This window comes from Hemibagrus wyckioides, linkage group LG02 (assembly GCF_019097595.1).
Source record: "Hemibagrus wyckioides isolate EC202008001 linkage group LG02, SWU_Hwy_1.0, whole genome shotgun sequence".
NCBI classification, from domain to species: Eukaryota; Metazoa; Chordata; class Actinopteri; order Siluriformes; family Bagridae; genus Hemibagrus; species Hemibagrus wyckioides.
In genome coordinates, this window is record NC_080711.1 from 8,180,257 (window position 1) to 8,201,656 (window position 21,400).

At 38.1% G+C, this 21,400-nt stretch overlaps 1 protein-coding gene across 1 annotated transcript; it reads right to left on the reverse strand.

Annotated features, from left to right (window-relative positions):
• Positions 1-840: 840 nt before the first annotated feature.
• On the reverse strand, positions 841-6,758 carry LOC131370361 (proline-rich protein 29-like). The gene is made up of 6 exons (XM_058417653.1): positions 6,630-6,758; positions 5,336-5,423; positions 4,568-4,674; positions 4,294-4,487; positions 2,943-3,013; positions 841-2,770 (listed from the first exon to the last, which is right to left on the reverse strand). Exons 1-6 carry the CDS (start codon positions 6,690-6,692, stop codon positions 2,718-2,720), a joined length of 576 nt encoding a protein of 191 aa, XP_058273636.1. The 5' UTR covers positions 6,693-6,758; the 3' UTR covers positions 841-2,717.
• Between the last annotated feature and the right edge of the window lie 14,642 nt (positions 6,759-21,400).

Sequence of the window (21,400 nt, forward strand, 5' to 3'; positions counted from 1 at the left end):
GAGAAAAAGCTGTCAGAATACACAGTGCAGAGCAGTCAGGGTGCTCATGCTGACCCCTGTGCACCGCTAAAAGTGCCAACAATAGGCACGTGAGCATCAGAACTGGACCATGGAGCAATGATGCAAAAATGGTTCAGGAAGGGATTGATGAGGGCAGCAACGAGGTTGGCCTCCAAATTCCCCAATCCAATCAAGCATCTGTGGGATGTGCTGAACAAACAAGTCCGATCCAAGTAGGCCCCACCTCACAACTTACAGGACTTAAAGGATCTGCTGCTAACATCTTGGTGCCAGATACCACAGCACACCTTCAGGGATCTATAGTGGAGTCCATGCCTCAATGGGTCAGGGCTGTGTTGGCAGCAAAAGGGGGGACAGCACAATATTAGGCAGGTAGTCTTAATGTTATGCTTAGTAAAAGCGTACTTTTACTAATTGTTCTGCAAATTCAATTCTGGAAATATTCCACAGAGGCCGGGGTGCAAATCCTGGGCAGGGAACCGACCCAGCCACCGAGGGGTTAACGCTGAGTGCTGATCCAAAGCAGTGGATAAAATAGGAGGGTTGCGTCAGGAAGAGCATCCGGTGTAAAACCTGTGCAAAAATCTAATATGATCCTCTGTGGTGACCCTGAACAGTGAGCAGCTGGAGGACAACAACAATATTTAATATTGTTTGATATTTAATGTTGTTAGTTCCTTTTTGCTGTTATTACTTTAACTTCATTGTTAGTTTTGAAATAAAGTTGGGAATGTATCTGCTTTCAAACTTCATAACATTACAACAAGTTTCATATTTAAAATAGTACAACAACAACTGGCAATTTGCTTTATTGCTTTATAAGTTTTAGAGATGTTCCAAAACATTCAACGATTCTATAATCTTTTAAGTGCCTATAAAAAATGATCAGTACAGTATCAGTATCTCATGCACAGTTTTATCACTGAAAAACTGCTGTGATGTAAAAGAACTGTAATAAGATAATCACCACATTTTCTTATAATAACACACCCCATTGTGTTTCAGTTACAGATTAAACAATTAAATGTTTAGATATAATGAAATTAATCAAAAGTTTCTGTGTCTTTTTTGTTTACAAAATCTTTTTTAAATGAATAAAAGAATGGGTATAAACAATTTGTGAGTATTAGCTGACCACTGGTATGTATGTATGTATGTATGTATGTATGTATGTATGTATGTATGTATTTATTTATTTATTTATTTATTTACTTTCTTCTGTTGGAATCTGTTTTCATTACTATACAAGTGGTCACAGTGATGATCTTATAGAAAAGGTCAATTAAATATTATTTATTTTTATTTTATTTATTTATTTATTTGTGAAAAGGATGACCGTATTACTGATCATGGCTGCATGATCATGGCTGTTATTTATTTTTATTTTATTTATTTATTTATTTGTGAGTATCAGTTGTGAGTTGACCACTGGTATTTATTTATTTATTTAATTATTTATTTATTTATTTTCTTCTGTTGGAATCTGTTTTCATTACTATACAAGTGGTCACAGTGATGATCTTATAGAAAAGGTCAATTAAATGTTATTTATTTTTATTTTATTTATTTATTTATTTATTTGTGAGTATCAGTTGTGAGTTGACCACTGGTATTTATTTATTTATTTATTTATTTTCTTCTGTTGGAATCTGTTTTCATTACTATACAAGTGGTCACAGTGATGATCTTATAGAAAAGGTCAATTAAATGTTATTTATTTTTATTTTATTTATTTATTTATTTATTTGTGAGTATCAGTTGTGAGTTGACCACTGGTATTTATTTATTTATTTATTTATTTATTTATTTATTTATTTATTTATTTATTTATTTTCTTCTCTTGGAATCTGTTTTCATTACTTTACCAGTGGTCACAGTGATGATCTTATAGAAAAGGTGAATTAAATGTTATTTATTTTTTTATTTTATTTATTCATTTATTTGTGAGTATCAGTTGTGAGTTGACCACTGGTATTTATTTATTTATTTACTTTCTTCTGTTGGAATCTGTTTTCATTACTTTACCAGTGGTCACAGTGATGATCTTATAGAAGAGGTGAATTAAATGTTATCACAAAATGATTACTGACCTCAGCTACTCAAACCCAGCAATAAGCCCACTTGCATTCATCACTCCATCCTATTCCTGTTTATTTCACTGTAGTTTCTAAATAATTAGTAGTATATGCCAGTGCTGGTAGTCGTACTAAGCATGGAGTTATTTACACAGACACAAATAATGGCTTTTGTTCCCACAGCAGTATTCTGGCTCTGCTACCTGAGTTCAAAGCTTTAAAAATCACAGCACTGTATGAAATTCCTGCATGACAGACATGACAACAACAAAGCCAGTGATGTTACTCTCTCATTTGATGGACATTTATCTAATCGTGGGAGTTTTTCCCTGTCTAGTCCTTTCTCTTTCATCTTTCCTTTGCTTTTTTTTTTTGCTTTTGGGCTCCACTTTTATGTTAATAATCAAATGAAATCCTGATATTTTGGTCATGTAAGCATTTGGCCGCTGCAGCGTTAGAAATCATCAAGGTGCAACTGGAGCGATAGCAACTTCTAAATAACAAGATGGAATCAGACGTATTGTGCTTCATCTAGAACTCTAGAATAAAATTTAGTTCTTGATTTTATGTATGGTTTGTAATGTTCAGCATTTATATCCAAGGTAGGTTATTGTTTAGGTTTCAGTACTGCTTCTCGTCTTGTCTGTGCTGCCTTCTTTCTGCTTCATAATACTCTAGAAGAGAGAGAGAGAGAGAGAGAGAGAGAGAGAGAGAGAGATTTGTGCATTCAGGTGTTTTCAGCTGTCAGCTCCAAGCTATTCTCTGGAGAGAAAAGCTGTCTACATGCTCTATCACCATGAACATCTCCAAATAAATTAGCATGAGTGTGTGTGTGTGTGTGTGTACCTGCAGCAGGAGGAACGTCCGGTCCGACAGTGCCTGTTGCACTGGGTGGTGGTGGAGGAGGAAAAGCTTTCCTGCAGAACGACACCTTTGTGTGTTAGTGATGGTGTGTATGCATATGGCAATATCATATCACTGGATGGTGAAAGAAAATGTCCAATAAGAACAACCTTCACCTATTATTATTATTATTATTATTATTTGCCTATTTTGTAGCAAATAATAATTGATTCATCTGAAATTTATTTTTAAGGAAATTGTATTATGTTTCTACATGTAACGTAATGTAATTATTTAGAATGGCTAATGGTATTAGGTTGTAAATAGATAAACAATAAAATAATTTATATAGAATTCTACATATCAGAGACTTTGATACTACATAATGAAGTCCTCAATCGAATTGATACGTATATTGTTAAAAAAAATTAAGTATTTATGTATATACTTCATACAAGAACTATTCCTTCATTCAAGAAAAGAATTATTTACATATATAAATAGAGCTAGGTATCTACATGGGTTGCCAGATTTGTACATTTCTGGCTGTATTGACCTGCAACTATTTATAAAAATTTTTGAGCAGATTTCTTTTAAAAACTCACCATATTACATTTATTTAATATTCAGCATGTATGTGGTCTGTGGTTAAGATGATAGGCATTGTAGGAAATTATAGATGAATAGAGTGATTCAGTTCAGAAAATAATATATTCCTGCTGCTTCATTGAAAGCAGTTCTGTGTCATGTTACTTTGTAAATATTATAAAAAATATTTAGTCATGATTTTGGAGTAGAGTGCTTGGTTTTGGAGCTAGTTTTTAATGACCATTGGTTCAGTTTCTCACACAGACCTATAGATCTCATGAACTCAGCATCTCTCTGAGCAATAACATTACACAACTGCTGTATATGACTGTAGAAAGGACATTATTCCTAATCACACTCTCCAGTGTTTATGGCAATTCACACTCTCTGGTGTCATCCAAATAAGTCTGGTTCCTCTCAAGGTTTCTTCCTCTTACCATCTAAAGGAAGTTTTTTTCCTTGCACCAGGCACCTCAGGCTTTCTCATTAGGGATAAATAGAAATTTAAATATAGGTCTAGTATTAATCTTGATCTTCTTGTCTAATATTATTCTTGAACTTTGGTACTATTTTGTACTTTTGTACTATCCATTCTGTTTTGTACTATATTTCTTAGGTTCTGTAAAGCTGCTTTGAGACAATGTCCATTGTTAAAAGCGATATAGAAATAAAATTGAATTGAAATGAATGTTGAATTGAATACTCTCATGAAATTCTGAAGGCTGAAGGCTCTTCTGTGTGTGTTCTTCGATGTATGTTCTCTTACCTGTCTCTGTGTTCTATTTGGACATTGTGTAGAGGATACACCGCCCCCTGAAAGCTGGTCTGAAGCGGGTCATGAGACTGCATCGGTACCAGAGACATAGGAACCCATGCAGGGTAAGATGCATAGGGGGAACTGGGGTAGTGGTGATGCCACACCTCTGGATCCATTTCAGCTGTTACATCTGGACCTGGATGCTGGTTTAGTGTAAAGAATAACAAAAAGTTAAACAGCACAATTTTTGCATTGTGTTTAAAAAATTCTGAATTTTATTTACCTCATGTGCTTGTGTGTAGCCGAAAGAACTGAGCGCAGACATGGTCATGTTGTTCATGATGACCTGGTGCATCTGAGCATTCTGCATCATCATCAGCTCTACAAGGTCTGTTAAAAACACACGTAGAGAGAGTCAACACTATACCGGGAGCCTCAGAATCTTCACTCACTAGAGGGCTGCAAGATGCTACAGGGTCATGTTGACTCTCTCACAAATCTTTATGCATGCCATACCCATGAGCCTCCACTAGATAGTGCTTTGTGAACACATCTCTTTTGGTTTGACATCTCTGCATGGTTGTGATGTGAAAGAGATTTTTGTATTTTCTTTTCAAGAAATCAAACACAGTGATTGTATTATCGAAGTTTTCACAGTATCACCAGAAAGTCATGGCAACTCTGATGCATAAATATTTCAGAATGTAACCAGGATTAAATCTGTGACTCACTTTGCAAGCAGTGCAATGAGTTTTCAAATTCATTATATGAACATTACATTAAATATGCATAGAAATTCACAGCTTTACAGAAACCCGGATTTAGCTCCAGATCTCTAACAAGCAAGCAAGAGGCGATGATGGGGAGGAAAACCTCCCTAATGCGATGTTAGAAAGAAAACAGGGAGAGGGATCAGACTCATAAGGGCACACAACCTCTTCTGAGTGTCACCTGATGGTGTTATAGCAATATGTTTTACCACTGAAATTATTTCTAGTTCTATATTGCTTGCTATGCATTGAATGCCAAACAGTGTGTGTGGTCGCTGTACCTTCCCTGATGTGTCCCGGCCGTAAAGTTGGTGCAGGTGGAGCCATGGCTGAGGGCAGCTGCTGGAAAACTGTAACAGGCTGTGGGGTCTGTAAAAAAAGATGGACAGGTGTGTAAAAATACAAAAAAATGGGGTCACTGTGCTTTTTTCATTTAAAACACAACAACGCTAATCAAACTCACCAGTGGTGAATTCACACCTTCATGATTCTATTGAATGAACGTCGATCTCAAAGACTGCAGGTGTAGTCAATATTTTAGGTCAGTGAATATGTCAATTTGGTAATATTATGTTTGGAAGTTATTTTAACACCATAGACACATTGGCAGCAAAGTGTATCAGAAGATAAAACCGAGTGGGGGCTGGGCAGGAAGCAGTAAAAATACAGTATGTAATAAAATGAATAAATAAAAAATCCATCCATTATCTGCACCCCTGCCCCTACCCAGGGTTGCTGGGATCCTGGAGTGTTTCCCAGGGGACTTGGGGCACCCTGGGGACACAGGGAACAAATGCACACACACACCCATTCACACACTACACTGCCAATCATCCTACCAAGCATGTCTTACTGTAGGACTTGGGGAGGAAACCGGAGTACCCAGAGAAAACCCCTGAAACACTTGGAGACCATGCAAACTCCACACACAGAGGGCGGAGACAGGAACTAAACCCCCAGTCATGAAGGGGTGAGGCAAACATGAGGTAACCACTGAGCCAAAGTCCATTATAGGCTAGTTTTCTAAACAGGAACCAGAGTAGCAACAGGACAAGAGACAATATGTCAGGAATAGCAGAGTATCCAGTCTGATCTGATTAGTAAACTGACTTTAAAGGGGAAAAAGGAAGTATGGAAATAGACAAAGACATATTTTGTGTTCAGAATCTATGGCACTAGTTATTCATGGTAACATCAACACCACTCCTTATTTACAGGCATAAACTAATCTTTAACATTAAAAGGTTACAGATAATTGCTAGTTATGTAACTTGCTTAGTCAAAAGAAAGAAATTAGTTGAAACCCCTTCAATGGATTATAACCCCTTGAAATCTGTTTATTATTTAGATATGAACATGCAGTATGAGTTAGAAATGAAAGCTTGAACTCACAAGGAGCTGAAAGGAGTTATTAATTCATCACTGCGTATTCTTCATGTTCTGTACCTTAATTAAACTTTACTTGACATTTTCTGCATCATCTATTTATTTATTTTTTTTCACATCTGCCGTCTGTCACGTTGTCCAGCTGCACAAAAACTCTCAGCTGGTAAATTGGTACATCGAAGGACTCACCGGTTGTTGAATGAGTTGGAAGTGTGAGAAATCATTCTGCTGGATCTGCGCTGACTGTTCCATACTTGTTTACTGGAGTTCAGATTCAACTTTATGCAGTTACACAAAGTGTGTGTGTGTGTGTGTTAGGTTGCCATGGAGCAGCCAAACAAACTCCACTTTCATCTGCACGAGGAAGGAAGGAACAAAGGAAGCATGCGTGATAGCTGTCCCATTAATTACTTTACATGAAAATAGCTTAACATATGCACACTAAAAATCCCCAAGGTTGAATTTACGCCCACAGTGTACGTTTGGGTCCAAATGGACTTATATAAACACTGTAGGAGTTCATTTAACACTAGGGATTTTAATGTGTGGGTGACTGTGTGTGTGTGTGTTAATAAATTCTTTTTTTGTGTGTGGACAGTAATGTAGTATGTAACCTACAATCTACTTTTATCTGTTACTTTTGGCGCCTCGATCATGAGAAACGTTTTAAAGTTTTAAGAATGTGTTGGAAAAGTTTCCGGCTCGTATACATCATTCAGGCACTGTGCAAAATTAAAATTCAAGTCAAATCAATTTTATTTGCATAGCACTTTTAACAATGAACATTGTCTCAAAGCAGCTCTGAAGTGTGTGATTATGAACAATGTCATTTCTGCAGTTATGTACAGTCTACAGTGTGATGCAGATACAGCATATATAGAATGTTAGTGTGGGTATTAATTAGGAGGTTGTTGTCGTCCTCGAAGTCCACATAGGGCTGGCAGCGTTGCTTTGATATATCCAAATCCTCACAAAGCAGAACCCAGCTGAAGTTGGTCCATCTCTGAATGCCTCAGGATCCTCGCAGGGTTGGCCTCTATCTCCAGATGCCTCAGGATGGGTAGAAGAAAAGGAACAGGTGGAAAGAAATTAGCGTTCATGATATTAGCAGCAGTAGATGATAATGTGCATTTAATCAGATGTACTGGAGTACAAGGTTATGGGATGAATTATGTGTATGCCAGGCTAAAGAGATACACTATATTGCCAAAAGTATTTGCTCACCTGCCTTGACTCGCATATGAACTTAAGTGACATCCCATTCCTAATCCATAGGGTTCAATATGACGTCGGTCCATCTTTTGCAGCTATAACAGCTTCAACTCTTCTGGGAAGGCCGTCCACAAGGTTTAGGAGTGTGTTTATGGTAATTTTTGTGAAAATTTGTGAGGTCACACACTGATGTTGGACGAGAAGGCCTGGCTCTCAGTCTCCGCTCTAATTCATCCCAAAGGTGTTCTATCGGGTTGAGGTCAGGACTCTGTGCAGGCCAGTCAAGTTCATCCACACCAGACTCTGTCATCCATGTCTTTATGGACCTTGCTTTGTGCACTGGTGCACAGTCATGTTGGAAGAGGAAGGGGCCAGCCCCAAACTGTTCCCACAAAGTTGGGAGCATGGAATTGTCCAAAATGTCTTGGTATGCTGAAGCATTCAGAGTTCCTTTCACTGGAACTAAGAGGCCAAGCCCAGCTCCTGAAAAACAACCCCACACCATAATCCCCCCTCCACCAAACTTTACACTTGGCACAATGCAGTCAGACAAGTACTGTTCTCCTGGCAACCGCCAAACCCAGACTCGTCCATCAGATTGCCAGATGGAGAAGCGCGATTCGTCACTCCAGAGAACGCGTCTCCACTGCTCTAGAGTCCAGTGGCGGCGTGCTTTACACCACTGCATCCGACGCTTTGCATTGCACTTGGTGATGTAGGGCTTGGATGCAGCTGCTCGGCCATTGAAACCCATTCCATGAAGCTCTCTGCGCACTGTTCTTGAGCTAATCTGAAGGCCACATGAAGTTTGGAGGTCTGTAGTGATTGACTCTGCAGAAAGTTGGTGACCTCTTCACACTATGCGCCTCAGCATCCGCTGACCCCGCTCCGTCAGTTTACGTGGCCTACCACTTCGTGGCTGAGTTGCTGTCGTTCCCAAACACTTCCACGTTCTTATAATACAGCTGACAGTTGACTGTGGAATATTTAGGAGCGAGGAAATTTCACGACTGGATTTGTTGCACAGGTGGCATCCTATCACAGTTCCACGCTGGAATTCACTGAGCTCCTGAGAGCGACCCATTCTTTCACAAATGTTTGTAAAAACAGTCTGCATGCCTAGGTGCTTGATTTTATACACCTGTGGCCATGGAAGTGATTGGAACACCTGATTCTGATTATTTGGATGGGTGAGCAAATACTTTTGGCAATATAGTGTATGTCTTTAATCTACTTTTAAACTGGGAGACTGTATCTGAGCCCCTGTGTCTGAAAATATGTACTCCTGTTATGTCCAAAAGGGACTTTGCTTTAAGGGGCTTTATTATTTGACACTGTGCTTGCTTTTTACCCCAGGTTTATGAAATACTGCGCCGATGCAAGGTTAACATCAGTTTTGCAGTGTAAACCCCACATTGCTGTGCCAGTGTTACATCTAAATGCTTAGCAACAGAAACCCAGTCAGAAAGTGAACAGTGTGTACCTCATGTCAGGTGATTTGTACAGTCACCAAAACTCGACAGTAGTTGCAGGGAAAAAATGTAAAAAAAAGTAATGATGAGTTGAGGACAGAGCAGTAAACAATGACACAAGAATCTCCATGCTTAAAAGAAATTCATATCTATAAAAAATTCATACATTTGCTCAATTGTGTTTTATTTCTTTTGTTTTTTGTCTTTGTTTACTTGCCTTTGTGAGTCTTAAGAGGATTTACATGGCAACGTTTTTTCCTCACTGATTTGAAAGAGCGAGACAAATTGTTATTTAAAAAGATCACGTGCCATATTTATCCGATCATGGTTGTTGACAGCACAAATATGCAAATAAGAACCCAAGATTTAGGAAAGTACAGTGTGAAACATCAGATTATGAACAGCCAGGAGTAATTTTTAACCCCAGGTAAAGTACGAGCCAGGTGAAATTCTGTTTATCCAGAGTTTACACTGACCCATGGCTAACTAGGGAAAACCTTTGAGATCTCATTAGATGTACATTGATTTTGGTCCATTTTTGGATAGTCCAGAATTATGTTTCTTTCATCCACATCATTTTATAATCCATACCAGTATTTGGAAAGAATACAAAACACACTGACAATAAGTAAACACAGTGCTGCTGTAATAAGAATTTGAGTAAAAGTTAAAGCTAAGCTAGCTGCTGAAAAGCGGCTTGAGAACTTACTTCACAAATTACTTTGCTGACTGTCTACAAATGAATGGTGCTAACTAACCAAGTGAGATGTTAAGATGACAATAGTATATCAAGAAAGTTAACTTTGCTGGGATTTCAGAAGGTTTGATAAGTTTGTTAGCTAACTAACAATCTTGTATTCATTCGAACATGTTTCTACCTTCATAGCTGCCGATGTGGGAAAGCTGACCCTTACCCTTGATCTTAAGCATGATCTATAGGCTGTAGTACAACAGGTATTCATTACAGAACATCGAAATGACATCTTAATACAGTGCTTTTATACTATGACCTTTCAAAGATCTGGTTAGCATGTCTAGCCGACCCAGCTAGCCGAATGAATTAGCGGTGCATGCTTCCGCACTTTATGATGTGAAATCTCTGGTATCTCCACAGGGTTTGCCTCACATGTTTGCAGCTCTGTCTCAGTCACTGATGCTGCTGATGAATATTCGCTGTAGTGTAAAGTGTAGTAAAGTGTAGACTTTCAATAAGAAACAACTTTATTTTTATTTGGTCTCAAGATGGAATGAATTTGCACCTATTGTGTTTTAATTGACTTCTAAGGTTAAATGCAATATATCTTCTTTTTTTTTTTTAACTTTGTAAGGTTGGTCAAAAAGCGCTTTATGATGTACATGTGCACCAAAACATGCAGTTTATTACTTTCCACTTTAACTTTGATTTTGTAAAGTTAACAAAGGTCAATTTCTTTATTATTTAATTTTGTTTTTGTGCTTTTTTTGGGCTTCATAATGTGTTTTCCACTTAAGGGTCACTGTAGACTTCTGCTTCTCATCCTCCTAACATCTGCAATTTCTCTCTCTCTCTCTCTCTCTCTCTCTCACTCTCTCTCTCTCTCTCTCACTTACACACACATACACATACACACACCGATCCCACCCTCGCACACAGCAACACACACATAGTAATTAATCAAGGCGCGCGCCACAGGCTGGAAGAATCGCCGCTATTTTTAAAAGCTCAGTCACTGTGTGGGCACCAGCGAGAGAGGGGGTGAAAGAGAGGGGAAGGGATGAGATTATGAGATTTGAAGTGACATAAAATATCTATAGTTATTATAATTATGCAGAAAAGATATACGAGTGCATTTCAACCAGTGCGAGATGGAGTGAGGCGATGCATCATATGGCTGCACTCTTGAAAAGAAACAAGAAAAACGAATTTGGACAATTCTGTCTGAGGGTGTTGCTTGTTGTATTGAGTCAACTCTCATTCTGTTAGATAGGCTGCAATTACTCAAAAGCTTAGCCTCCCTCGCCGAGTAATAAGACTTCTACATTCAGGGAAAGAGTCTCTGTATCTGCAGTTCTGTGATGGTTGTGTGGGTGATTTGGAAGCAGGGACACCGGGTACTAACTTTCTGTGAAATCTGCAATCAAGCCAAGCTTTCTTTACTTTGTTACAGAATTTGCAAACTCCATTTTTTTACCTGTCACTGTTATTCTCTCTCTCTCTCTCTCTCTCTCTCTCTCTCTCTCTCTCCAAAATTCACAATTTGCTCCTTTTGCATTTTTCATCCCTCTATCATCAGTAACCACTTTATCCTGGTCACTATGGTGATGGATCTGGAGCCTATAATCAAGAACACTGGGTGCAAGGAGAGAATACAACTTTTTTAATATGAGCACACACACACACAGACACACACATTCATACCTAGGGGCAATTTAGAGTCTTCCTCCCAGTCCATGTTTTGGGTAATTGGAACGAATCTGCAAAACCCAACGGAAACTGCAGCTGCAACTGAAGCTGCGGTGTGGCAGCACTACCTGCTGCTCAGCTGTGCCGCCCACCTGTATTTCACTACTGCATAATAAAGCTTACCACAGATCTTCCATGACACTTAAAATCTCATCTCTGTCACGCCCCTGAATGGAACCTTAAAGTGCCACCATTCACTGAGAGCAAGTAGCACATTAATATCATATTAACGTTTAAGTAATTTAGAAGCTATTCATTATTCGTTACAGCACAGACATCATCAAAGAGGGATCAGAAAGATCAGATTGTGCCTTGTTCCTGTTACCTGGAGTAGCCTGACATTGGACATGGATATTCATAGAATTCAGGTTCCAGTTCTTGGTCAGGTGGATATTAATTTATTTTAACTAAAAATAAATTAGTCAGATATTAGATAGCTCTGACAGCTCTGCTGTTTCACAGCATCCTATTTATCACATCCTTTCTATCATTTCTATCATCTCTCCATTTGAGCCATATCATACACACTCAATACACTGCGGAAACTATTGTTGAATTGTGTCAGACGTAACAGGCAGTATAAATATCTGCAAAATTCAGCGCGGTAGTCTAAGGTAATATCATAAACGGCTTCAAAAACGAAGCACAAGTGTACCACATTGGTCTTAAATGATCCCAGTGGAAGGTACTGTGTCATATTGTTTTTGAGTCTGAAAGTGTTTCTTCACAATTTCATCACATTAGTATATAGTAAAAAAAAAAAAAAAGTATTTAAAAAAGGAATGCTCATAATATTGCTCCAGAGATTTAGAAAAAAGAGGGAGAGGCATTTGCTTATATACACTGCTGAATATTTTGTATATTTCTTTTGCTCTGTATGTCACACAGACGTTAATCTGCTATAGATTAGCACAAATAAAAGTGTGATTGCAGATCTAGAATTTTATATTAGTAAAATAAGGTAAAAGAGCGAAAAACGAAAGAGAGAGAGAGAGAGAGAGAGAGAGTAAACAAAAAGCCTCAAACAATGCTGAGAATGGTTTAAGCGTCAGTGCTTACTTTAGCTTTGTCATCAGGATGATTTTTATGTCACTGCAGGGAAAGCTTGTATTCTTATCAGCTGTGAGATGAGGCCCAATTTAAGTACACTTGTGTACAAACTTGCAATAATGATGCATTTTAACTCGATATTGTGATATGTAATGATATCCATAGGCTGTGAATTTAATTGTGCTTAAGGAATGTGCTTATTTATCGCTACACAATAAACCAATAAGGACAATAACTGTCAAATGATTTGCTCAGAATTCTACAAGGACAATTATCTGGCAGTGGTAACAGTGAATATACCTCAAAAAAGGTCCAAGCTGCTTTCCTCAGTAAGTAAAGAATATAAAGGAATTCTTTTAGTTTTGAAATTGAGCTCAATTTCTCTACATACTATTTATCGTTGTGGTAAATAATTAGCAGCAATTACAAATGAAGTTGTCATTATAACTGTCATATGCAAAGAGCTAAGAAATGGTATGTTAATGTGCTTCTGCAGGTGCAGCAACTCAATTCACTGGCTGTTTCACTTTTATTGCATTAGCAGAGCTGTAAAAGTGGAAGGGCTCGGTTTTTGTACAAGCACGAGTATACCTTTCAGCTTAAGGCAATTTTTAAGGATCATTTTTGTCATTAATGAAATGAACACACCGGTACTGATGTGGTTGGAATGCTGCTATATTATCACCACTACATGCAGACACAAGAGAAAATACATAACTGTGTGAGAAAACATTTAACATGGTAACATGTTTTGCACATGTCGCAATCAGAAAGGAAACTTCTATATATATATATATTGCGTATCATTCCGATACATAAAATATTAAGCTATGGTTTTATATATAACCATCAAAATGATATATTCCCCTTTATTCATTTCATCCATTTTTGCAGCTGCATTTATTATGTATCTGACATGGTTTTTGCCTAGGGAAATTCATTTCTCCATCATTATTCAAGATATATTTATTCATTCAATCATTCAATTCTCCTTTTTTTCCAAATTCAGATATTAAACTGATAAAGTTGATTTGCAAACATATGCCAAAACCCATTATTAGCCAAAACCTGATTTTTCATCATCTTTTGCTGTTTGTCAGAACTCAAAAACATCATGAATATTTTATCCAACATCAGATAGGATTAAAGGAATAAAATAAAGCACTGTGTAGTGCTGTGTAGTAGTTCCATGTGGGGTTTGGAAGAGAAAATTGTGAATTTACTACTACTTCAAAAAAAAAAAAATCTCCAAGGGTTAGTTGGATTTAATGTTTCTAACTTTGTAAAGGGGTTCAACTTAGAAAAGAAGAGATATTACAAGGTTTTAAAGAATCTTACAGAATCCCAGAGCGACAAGCCAAACAACCAGTTGGCATTTAAGATTCAACCTTTTTGCTATGAGTGCAAACATTAATCATTTCAGTAATTAAGCCACAAACATACATGTGGTGAATTTGTATGATTCTTGCTTGGTATTTATTCTCCTGCAAGCTTAGCTCTGAGTTCACAAGCCCTAGGAACAACAGTTTCTTGTCTTATATGGTGAGTTAGCGGAAATTTCCGGTATGCCACTAACGCAAGCCTTAAAATAAGCCTGAAATATGCCTCAAATCACAACATTGGGAGTTCTTTGCAATTCCAAATCCCTCTAGTTTCCGGAGATATGATGTCAGGATGATGTCTTGCTGTGCACTTGATGCCCCCCTTTGCTAAGTCATGTCCTAAAACCTGTACATGCTACCCCGTTATACACTGGTCCAAAAGCTCTTTCAGCCACAAGAGCATTACTGAGGTCAGTGAGAAGTGTCAAGGGAGAAGGACTTGGTGTGCAATCAGCATTCCAATCCATCCCAAAGGTGTTTAGTGGAGTTGAGGTCAGGGCTTGGGCCACTCAGTTTTTTTCATATCAACCTTACCATGACTTTATGGACTTTTTTGTTTTGTGTACAGAATGTTGGTTTGTCATGCTGGAATATGTGTGGGCCCCTTAGTTCCACTGAAGGAAAACTGTAAATCTATAGCATATAACGGCATCTTACACAATCATTTGTGCCCACAGTTTGAGAAAGGCCTTCATATAGGTGTAATGGTCAGATGAACAGGTGGGTTGTTGATCAGGGCTTAAGTCCCAGCATGGCCAAGCTGCCATCATTGGGCCCTTGAGCCGCCCCTTTAAAGGCACTACATCATGGCTGACCCTGTGCTCTGACCTCAGTCCTTCAGGGATGGGATATGTGAAGAATTTCACTTTATATCTGACAAATAAAGGCTACTTAAATTACACATACGTATGTGGAAAGAATAGTTCAGAATAGTTTGTGAGATCTGAACTCACAAGGTCTGTACTTTTTCTACAGTATTTCATATACTGTAGGAAAGTTCCCTAACTCTAACTCTAACTCTGAAGCTGAAAGAAAGATGTGAGTTGGGTGGGAAAAAATAAAAAATAAAAATATAATAAAAACTCTTTATTCATATCAGATCTGAAATCTTTCTCCTGCAGTGATACAAATAACTGGATGACGTAGTTGATCATCATCAAGTGCATTGCTAAGACTTACCTCACTGTCTCTTTCTGTCTCACTTATCTCACTTACAGTCACACACACACATACTCACGAATACAAGTATACACACCCTGCGGCATGTGCTCGACTATATGCCCATTATCTGTTTTGGTTCCCATGGAAACCCCAACCTGCTACTGCAAGACTGCAAGGTGGCGGTGACACTGTGTGTGACTATGTGTGTATGTGTATGCACAAACTTCTAAACCAGAGCAACTTAAGTATATTTAGGTCACTATTTTGAAAAATAGTGATGAAACATGTGCACGTCCATGCAGAAGCATCTCACACTCATACACTTACACTTACACACACACATACACACACACACTGCATATACAGGATGATATTTGTGAAGCCCAGCATAGTTGGAAAGTAAAAATTCAGTGCATAATGAATGCTTCTAGAAACGCCCACATATGTGTATACATACAAGTTTCATTGGCATCATTAGTTATTCTGGGTGATCAAACATTACAAGTGTGAAGGAAAAGAAATTTCAGAAATAACTGCCAGCATCAGAAATGAATAATTAATTTATATTTAGCTTCACTTACAAATCTCACAAGATTTTCATTTTTTTTCTTTATGGTACTGAAATGGCCTGAGACACAATGCTGGGCAAAAATATTTCTCATTTCTGTAATATTTTCTAAAATTTATTCCAGGTTTATGGCCATTTGGCCCCAAGTCATAAGCAAAAATAGATAGATAGATAGATAGATAGATAGATAGATAGATAGATAGATAGATAGATAGATAGATAGATAGATAGATTAGATTAATATAGTCATATTGACTAATATTTACTGCTTATTATAACAGTTGTTTACCCTTGCTATCTCCACAGCTTAAATAGTGCACAATGTGTGCTCCAAATTTGGTAACAATTCTGTTTTCAACCTAATTGTTGTGATTGTCCAACAATTACAAAGCTCCTAGAACTGCCCAGTGCAGTATACCTCCAAAACAAGCATAAAATAAAAATTATATAAATTTAATACTGACCAGGAAGTGTTTCTTCCCCAATCTTTATGATATATATATATTTTTACAATATTTACAATGTTTTCTGTTTCAGCAAACCGGTGAAGATGTGAAAAGTTTCCTTATAACATGTATTTTGAATGTAGTCTTCTTATATGTTAACTTGCTATTCTTTGAGACATAGGATTTTCCTCTGTATCTACTTTACTCTGGACAGCAAACCTTGCATGTATTTCTGTGGTATGCCCCCAAAGAGGAAACAGGAAACAGTTTCAGGAAGAAGCAATTTCCTTTGCACCCAGGATGCAATCACAGGGCACAATCAGCCACACAATCACTCACATGCTATTACAATTTATAGATGCCAAACAGCCTGCCACACATGTCTTTGGACTGAGGGAGGAAACTGAAGTGCCTGGAGGAAACCCCCTGAAACCTCCACACACTCAGGGCAGAGGTGGGAAATAGACAACCAACCCTGGAAGTGGCAGTCAAACATGCTAAATAATAAGCCAACACTTTTATTATTTATTTATTTATTTATATAAGTTATAAAATCAGTCTGTTCTTCAGTCAGCTTACTGCAGAACTCTCACTAATGGAGGTAAGGAGCACTTTCACTGCCAGGTTATGATGGCTTTATTGAATCTTCGCCTTGAAATGAATGTTTTTGCCCTCATTTGTATTGCCTAACACATTCCATAAGCTTCTCAGATCACAGATTAAGCAGTTCTTTAACTTGATAACAGTGCTGAAATGACTTTGGTTCCAATACGTCAAAAGCAACGCAGGTAAGTGAGGGGCTGAAAGTGCAGATACAGTTGCATTGTGTATTTCTGGAGCACACAAATCAGAGAAAGAATCACAAAGTCAGAGAAATTTTCCAGGTCGATATTTTTTCCTCAAAAATGGAAATAGACAGTGAATGAAAAAAGCTGGGCAAAACACAGGATGAAGGAATAAGCCTCAGTGAACACCCATGGTAAAATAAATGGTCTTACATTTGCTTTTTTCTATAAATTCACACAATAAAAGTTGAATTAAAAATGTGATGAGATTAGGGACAGGGATGGGGTAAGCATTTATATCAAAATCTATATGCATTGCCCTCCATTCCAATTCGTCCAGGTTTTTTAGGTTTAGGTGTATATAAAAAGAAAGTGCTTGAGTAAATCCTAAGGATGAGTTGAAACAAGGAACTGAAATCAGGTGCTGGTGATCAATAGGCCAAGCAGGAAGCAACAGAATTCATGTGTATTGACTGTCTGCAGATTGACTGAGAAATAAGAGGTCACAGATAGATCACAGTAGGTGCCAAAAAGACTATATTTCTGTACACAGACAGAGCTTCAGACACTGGTGCATATGAGGAATTAGAAGAAAGAGGGAGGTAGAAGAAGGGGCCTATTAGGAAGTATTGGAAAGGATTAAGAAACAGTGATTAAAGAAACTTTTTTGTTTCTGCTTACTGTCAAGTGAAAGTCAATTTTTACGTGAGATCTCACTTGCTGTACTGATTTTCTTAATAAAGAGAGAGCCAGAGGAGATGTGGCCATGTCTAGCTACAGTTATAAGTTTACCTCCCCTTTGCTGAATCTGCAGAATGTTACTAATTTAAAAGAATTATCAATTGCAGTTTGTGTTTTATTTATGCCTGCCCCGAATAAGCTAGTTAACATAACAGATGTTTACTGTACATATAGTCCAGAGGACAAATAATAACACACAAGTATACACAAATGAACCAGGTCAAAAGTTTGCATACCTTTGATTCTTTATATTTGTGTTGTTACCTGGATGGAAAGATTTATGTTTTGAAATAGTTCTTTAGGAGTCCCTTGTCTGTCCTGAGCAGTAAAACTGCACATAGTTTTTTTCTGAAAAATCCTAAGGATCCTGCACATTCTTTGCTTTTCCGGCATCATCTGCATATTTGACCTCTTTCTAACAGAGGCTATATGATTTTCAGATCCATCTTTTCACACTGAGGACAACTCGTACACAACTATTACGAAAGGTGCAAACGTTTACTGATGGTGGTATATAATTTTGGTTTAAACTGCCCTTATTAAAAGAGCTAAATAATAACACAAAATAATAACAATTTACACCGATCATCCTGTTTATTAGTACCACTTTATACCATAAACCAAACACAGACAGAAACAAATCGATAAACTGTAAGGCTTCACTCACTGGTTTACTGGGTTAACTATCATGTTTCTTATCCTACCATAAGCAACCTGGATGTGCTCACACATTTTGTACAATCTCACTCCGGTATTGTGTTTGTGGAAATACAAAGCTTTTTGTTTATTGTCCATTTGTTTTGACCTCACCGTTGTTTACTGTACTCCTGTTTGCTCAGACTAGTTTGCTTATTTGCTCAGTCACCTGATCCATAGTCTTTTTATGATTTTGAGCACTGCCTGCCCCTTCTGTCTTGTTTGCTTCAGTGTTTTTTTAATAAAAGTCTAAACATGCACTTGCATCTGTCTGTCCACCTTTATGATGGAAGATGTTGCCAATAACATGGGCACAGCAGGTTTGGAGTGGAAATCACCAAGCCTTCACTGCTCAAGGCTGTGTAATCAACAGATCTCTGCCATCCTCTTCTCTCTCTCTCTCTCTCTCTCTCTCTCTCTCTTTCTCTCACACTCTCTCGAGTCTTGCTAACTAGTTTCAGCAGATGACGGCTCACAGTTCAGTCACAGTGGTGCAGAAAAATATGATAGAGCTCCATCGAAGTGGCGAGATATTTTTGTAAAGAAAATCACGTCTAACAATCCTATGATCGGTTTATGGAACAGTTCTGAAAGATATTAAATTACGTTTCTGAAGGCAGAGACACGTCTCTTGACCTTCAACCAAGGGCAGTATTCTGTAGAAAAATATAATAAATGGAATTTCAACACTGGCTGATTGAAAGAAGATTGAATGAACATACTTTTATCACCACCAAAACATCACTGAGCTAGTTCAGTGACAGAGACAGAGATCTCATTAGATGATGGCCATCTGGGTAGAAAGAAGAATTTATGTTCTCTTCACAATAAAGAGATTCGTCAATTGCCAGGACCTGCAACTCTGTCCAGTTCATTCCAGTATAGTGAAGAAGTTAATAAAACAAGCACCTTAACAGTTCTGTATTACCCTTCCTAGCCCACCAGTTACAGACCACCGTCTCTCTCACAGCATCCATCAACAGTGGGGTACCCAGGAATTTCACAGATGTCAAATCAGCTCATTACTGTAAGACCTACAGTAAAGCCACTGAAGACCATGATTCAACACCCATGAGACTACAGTGGAAGCTCAGCATGCAAAAGCTTTCTCTTATTAATTTTTGCCTTAAGAATTTAAATTTAGCAAGAAATTTGCATTGGCATATGGAAGCATTTTCAACATCAGATGAACCGAACTGGACCAATCTGTGGCTACATTGCGCATATGTCCAGGAGCTGCTCAAAACCAAATGAAGCAAGTTTACAGTTTACAGTGAAAGCTCTTTTGAAAGAGTCAACCCACGATACAAAGGTTGCCTTGGGCATGCCTTCGAAAGCTATGTGATTTTTCTAAAAAAATTTTGTTGACAGATGGGTGGTCTGTTTTATTTTTAGCCCAAAGCCTGGTGGCACGACTTCCTGTGAGGACCCTTGACATGGAATTTTTGGCTTGGTCAATTCTTTGTAAGCAGCCAGTCTATATATATTCATATTGGTAATAATGGTAATATTTTTGCGTGGCTGGGTTCCGCTGTATTCTGCACCTTCACACATATAGAGGAAGTTTCATGTCACAGAGTCCCTTAAAGATTCCACTATTAGGTCTTCACTGGCTTCAACCAAGCATACCAAATTCTAAGCATCCCCTTCCCTTCATCTCACAATAACCATTACCTCACATTTACCTCAAATGCCAAAGCCTACATCAAGAGACTGAGTGTAGTTCTTACATCTGTGCTACAGACCTGCTCCCAGGCCCTACCCTACATACCCCACATCTATAACCCACTGAAAATAAAGCCATTTAGAAGCATATCTCTGTTTTAAGAATGTTGCTTACACAACCTTCCCAGTCAATTTACAAAGCATTATACAAAACCAAGGAGTCTAGAACCTTCGAACCAGAACATTCAGATAATTTGAACCTGATTCTAAATTAAACTCAACCTTCACTAGAAACAATTTTGTTCATATTATGGATTAACTCAGAAACAAAGTGTGAATCAATTGATCCCTTTAATAAAGAGTTTGAAAAGGCCTTTTTGAAGCAATTTGCAGCAACCCTGCAAATGACGGCTGAAGGTGTTCCCCTTCTTCAAACACTGCGTGGGCTTTATCTCTTCAGAAAGGACAGCACTGCTAATGCGGTCCTATCTCTACTAAATATAAGACAGGTGTATGACACACCTCTCAGATTGGAGCCCCCGGGAACCTGTCTGTCCGCTGTCTCTGCCTCCGCAAAAATGGTGAGATGGGCTTGTGCTTCCACTTCTCTGTGGGTGACATCTGTGCCCCCTTTCTCTGCCTGCCTTCTGTGATTTCTGACATTGCCACCTTTCTTAAGTCATTGTCTCCTGCTCCTGCTCCAATTTTCCTCCCTGACAGCATGCTGGAGGCTTTTTCTTCAGTAACAGGTTTACACTACTGAGAAAGCAGCATTGCAAACCAGTGTAATCCTTAATGGTCACTTAGTGGGCTTTAACATGTATTTGGTAATATGTGAAGGAAGAAGGGAGAAAAACTAAACTCTATGACCAGTCACTGATCTTATATTGTGGCTGGGGTAAATGGGTACCCCTGAGACCTTCCTGATGAGTTGTGTTCTCTCTCTCTCTCTCTCTCTCTCTCTCTCTCTGTGTGTGTGTGTGTGTGTGTGTGTGCGCCATTGGTTTTAATCATTACTTGATTAAGATCCAGTTGAAAATGGAGCTGTGCTGTGTAAAGCAATTATTTTCCAATAAGACACAGTTGTAAATACATATTAACGTTGCCACAAATTTCAAACATTAAAGCTTCCAGTACATGAGTCATGAATATTCTGAGGCACATTTCAACAAATGACACTGACTGTATCAGCCACAACAGGTATATTGAGCTGTACTGCTATTTCCCTTTCTATCACTCCAGCAATTCAGTCAGCTTCTCTCGCACTACAGCGCTGAAATGGAGCTGAACTAAATATAGCCTGAATCGCTTTGCTGCCTCTCTCTGAAAGTACGGCCAC

Excerpts from the sequence above, each read along its gene's own strand:
- LOC131370361 (XM_058417653.1), bottom strand. The coding sequence starts at position 6,692 with ATGGAACAGTCAGCGCAGATCCAGCAGAATGATTTCTCACACTTCCAA. Across the intron at positions 3,014-4,293 it reads CAAATAGAACACAGAGACAG|GAAAGCTTTTCCTCCTCCAC; the intron begins GTAAGAGAACAT and ends GTCGTTCTGCAG. Across the intron at positions 2,771-2,942 it reads GGACGTTCCTCCTGCTGCAG|AGTATTATGAAGCAGAAAGA; the intron begins GTACACACACAC and ends TCTCTCTTCTAG.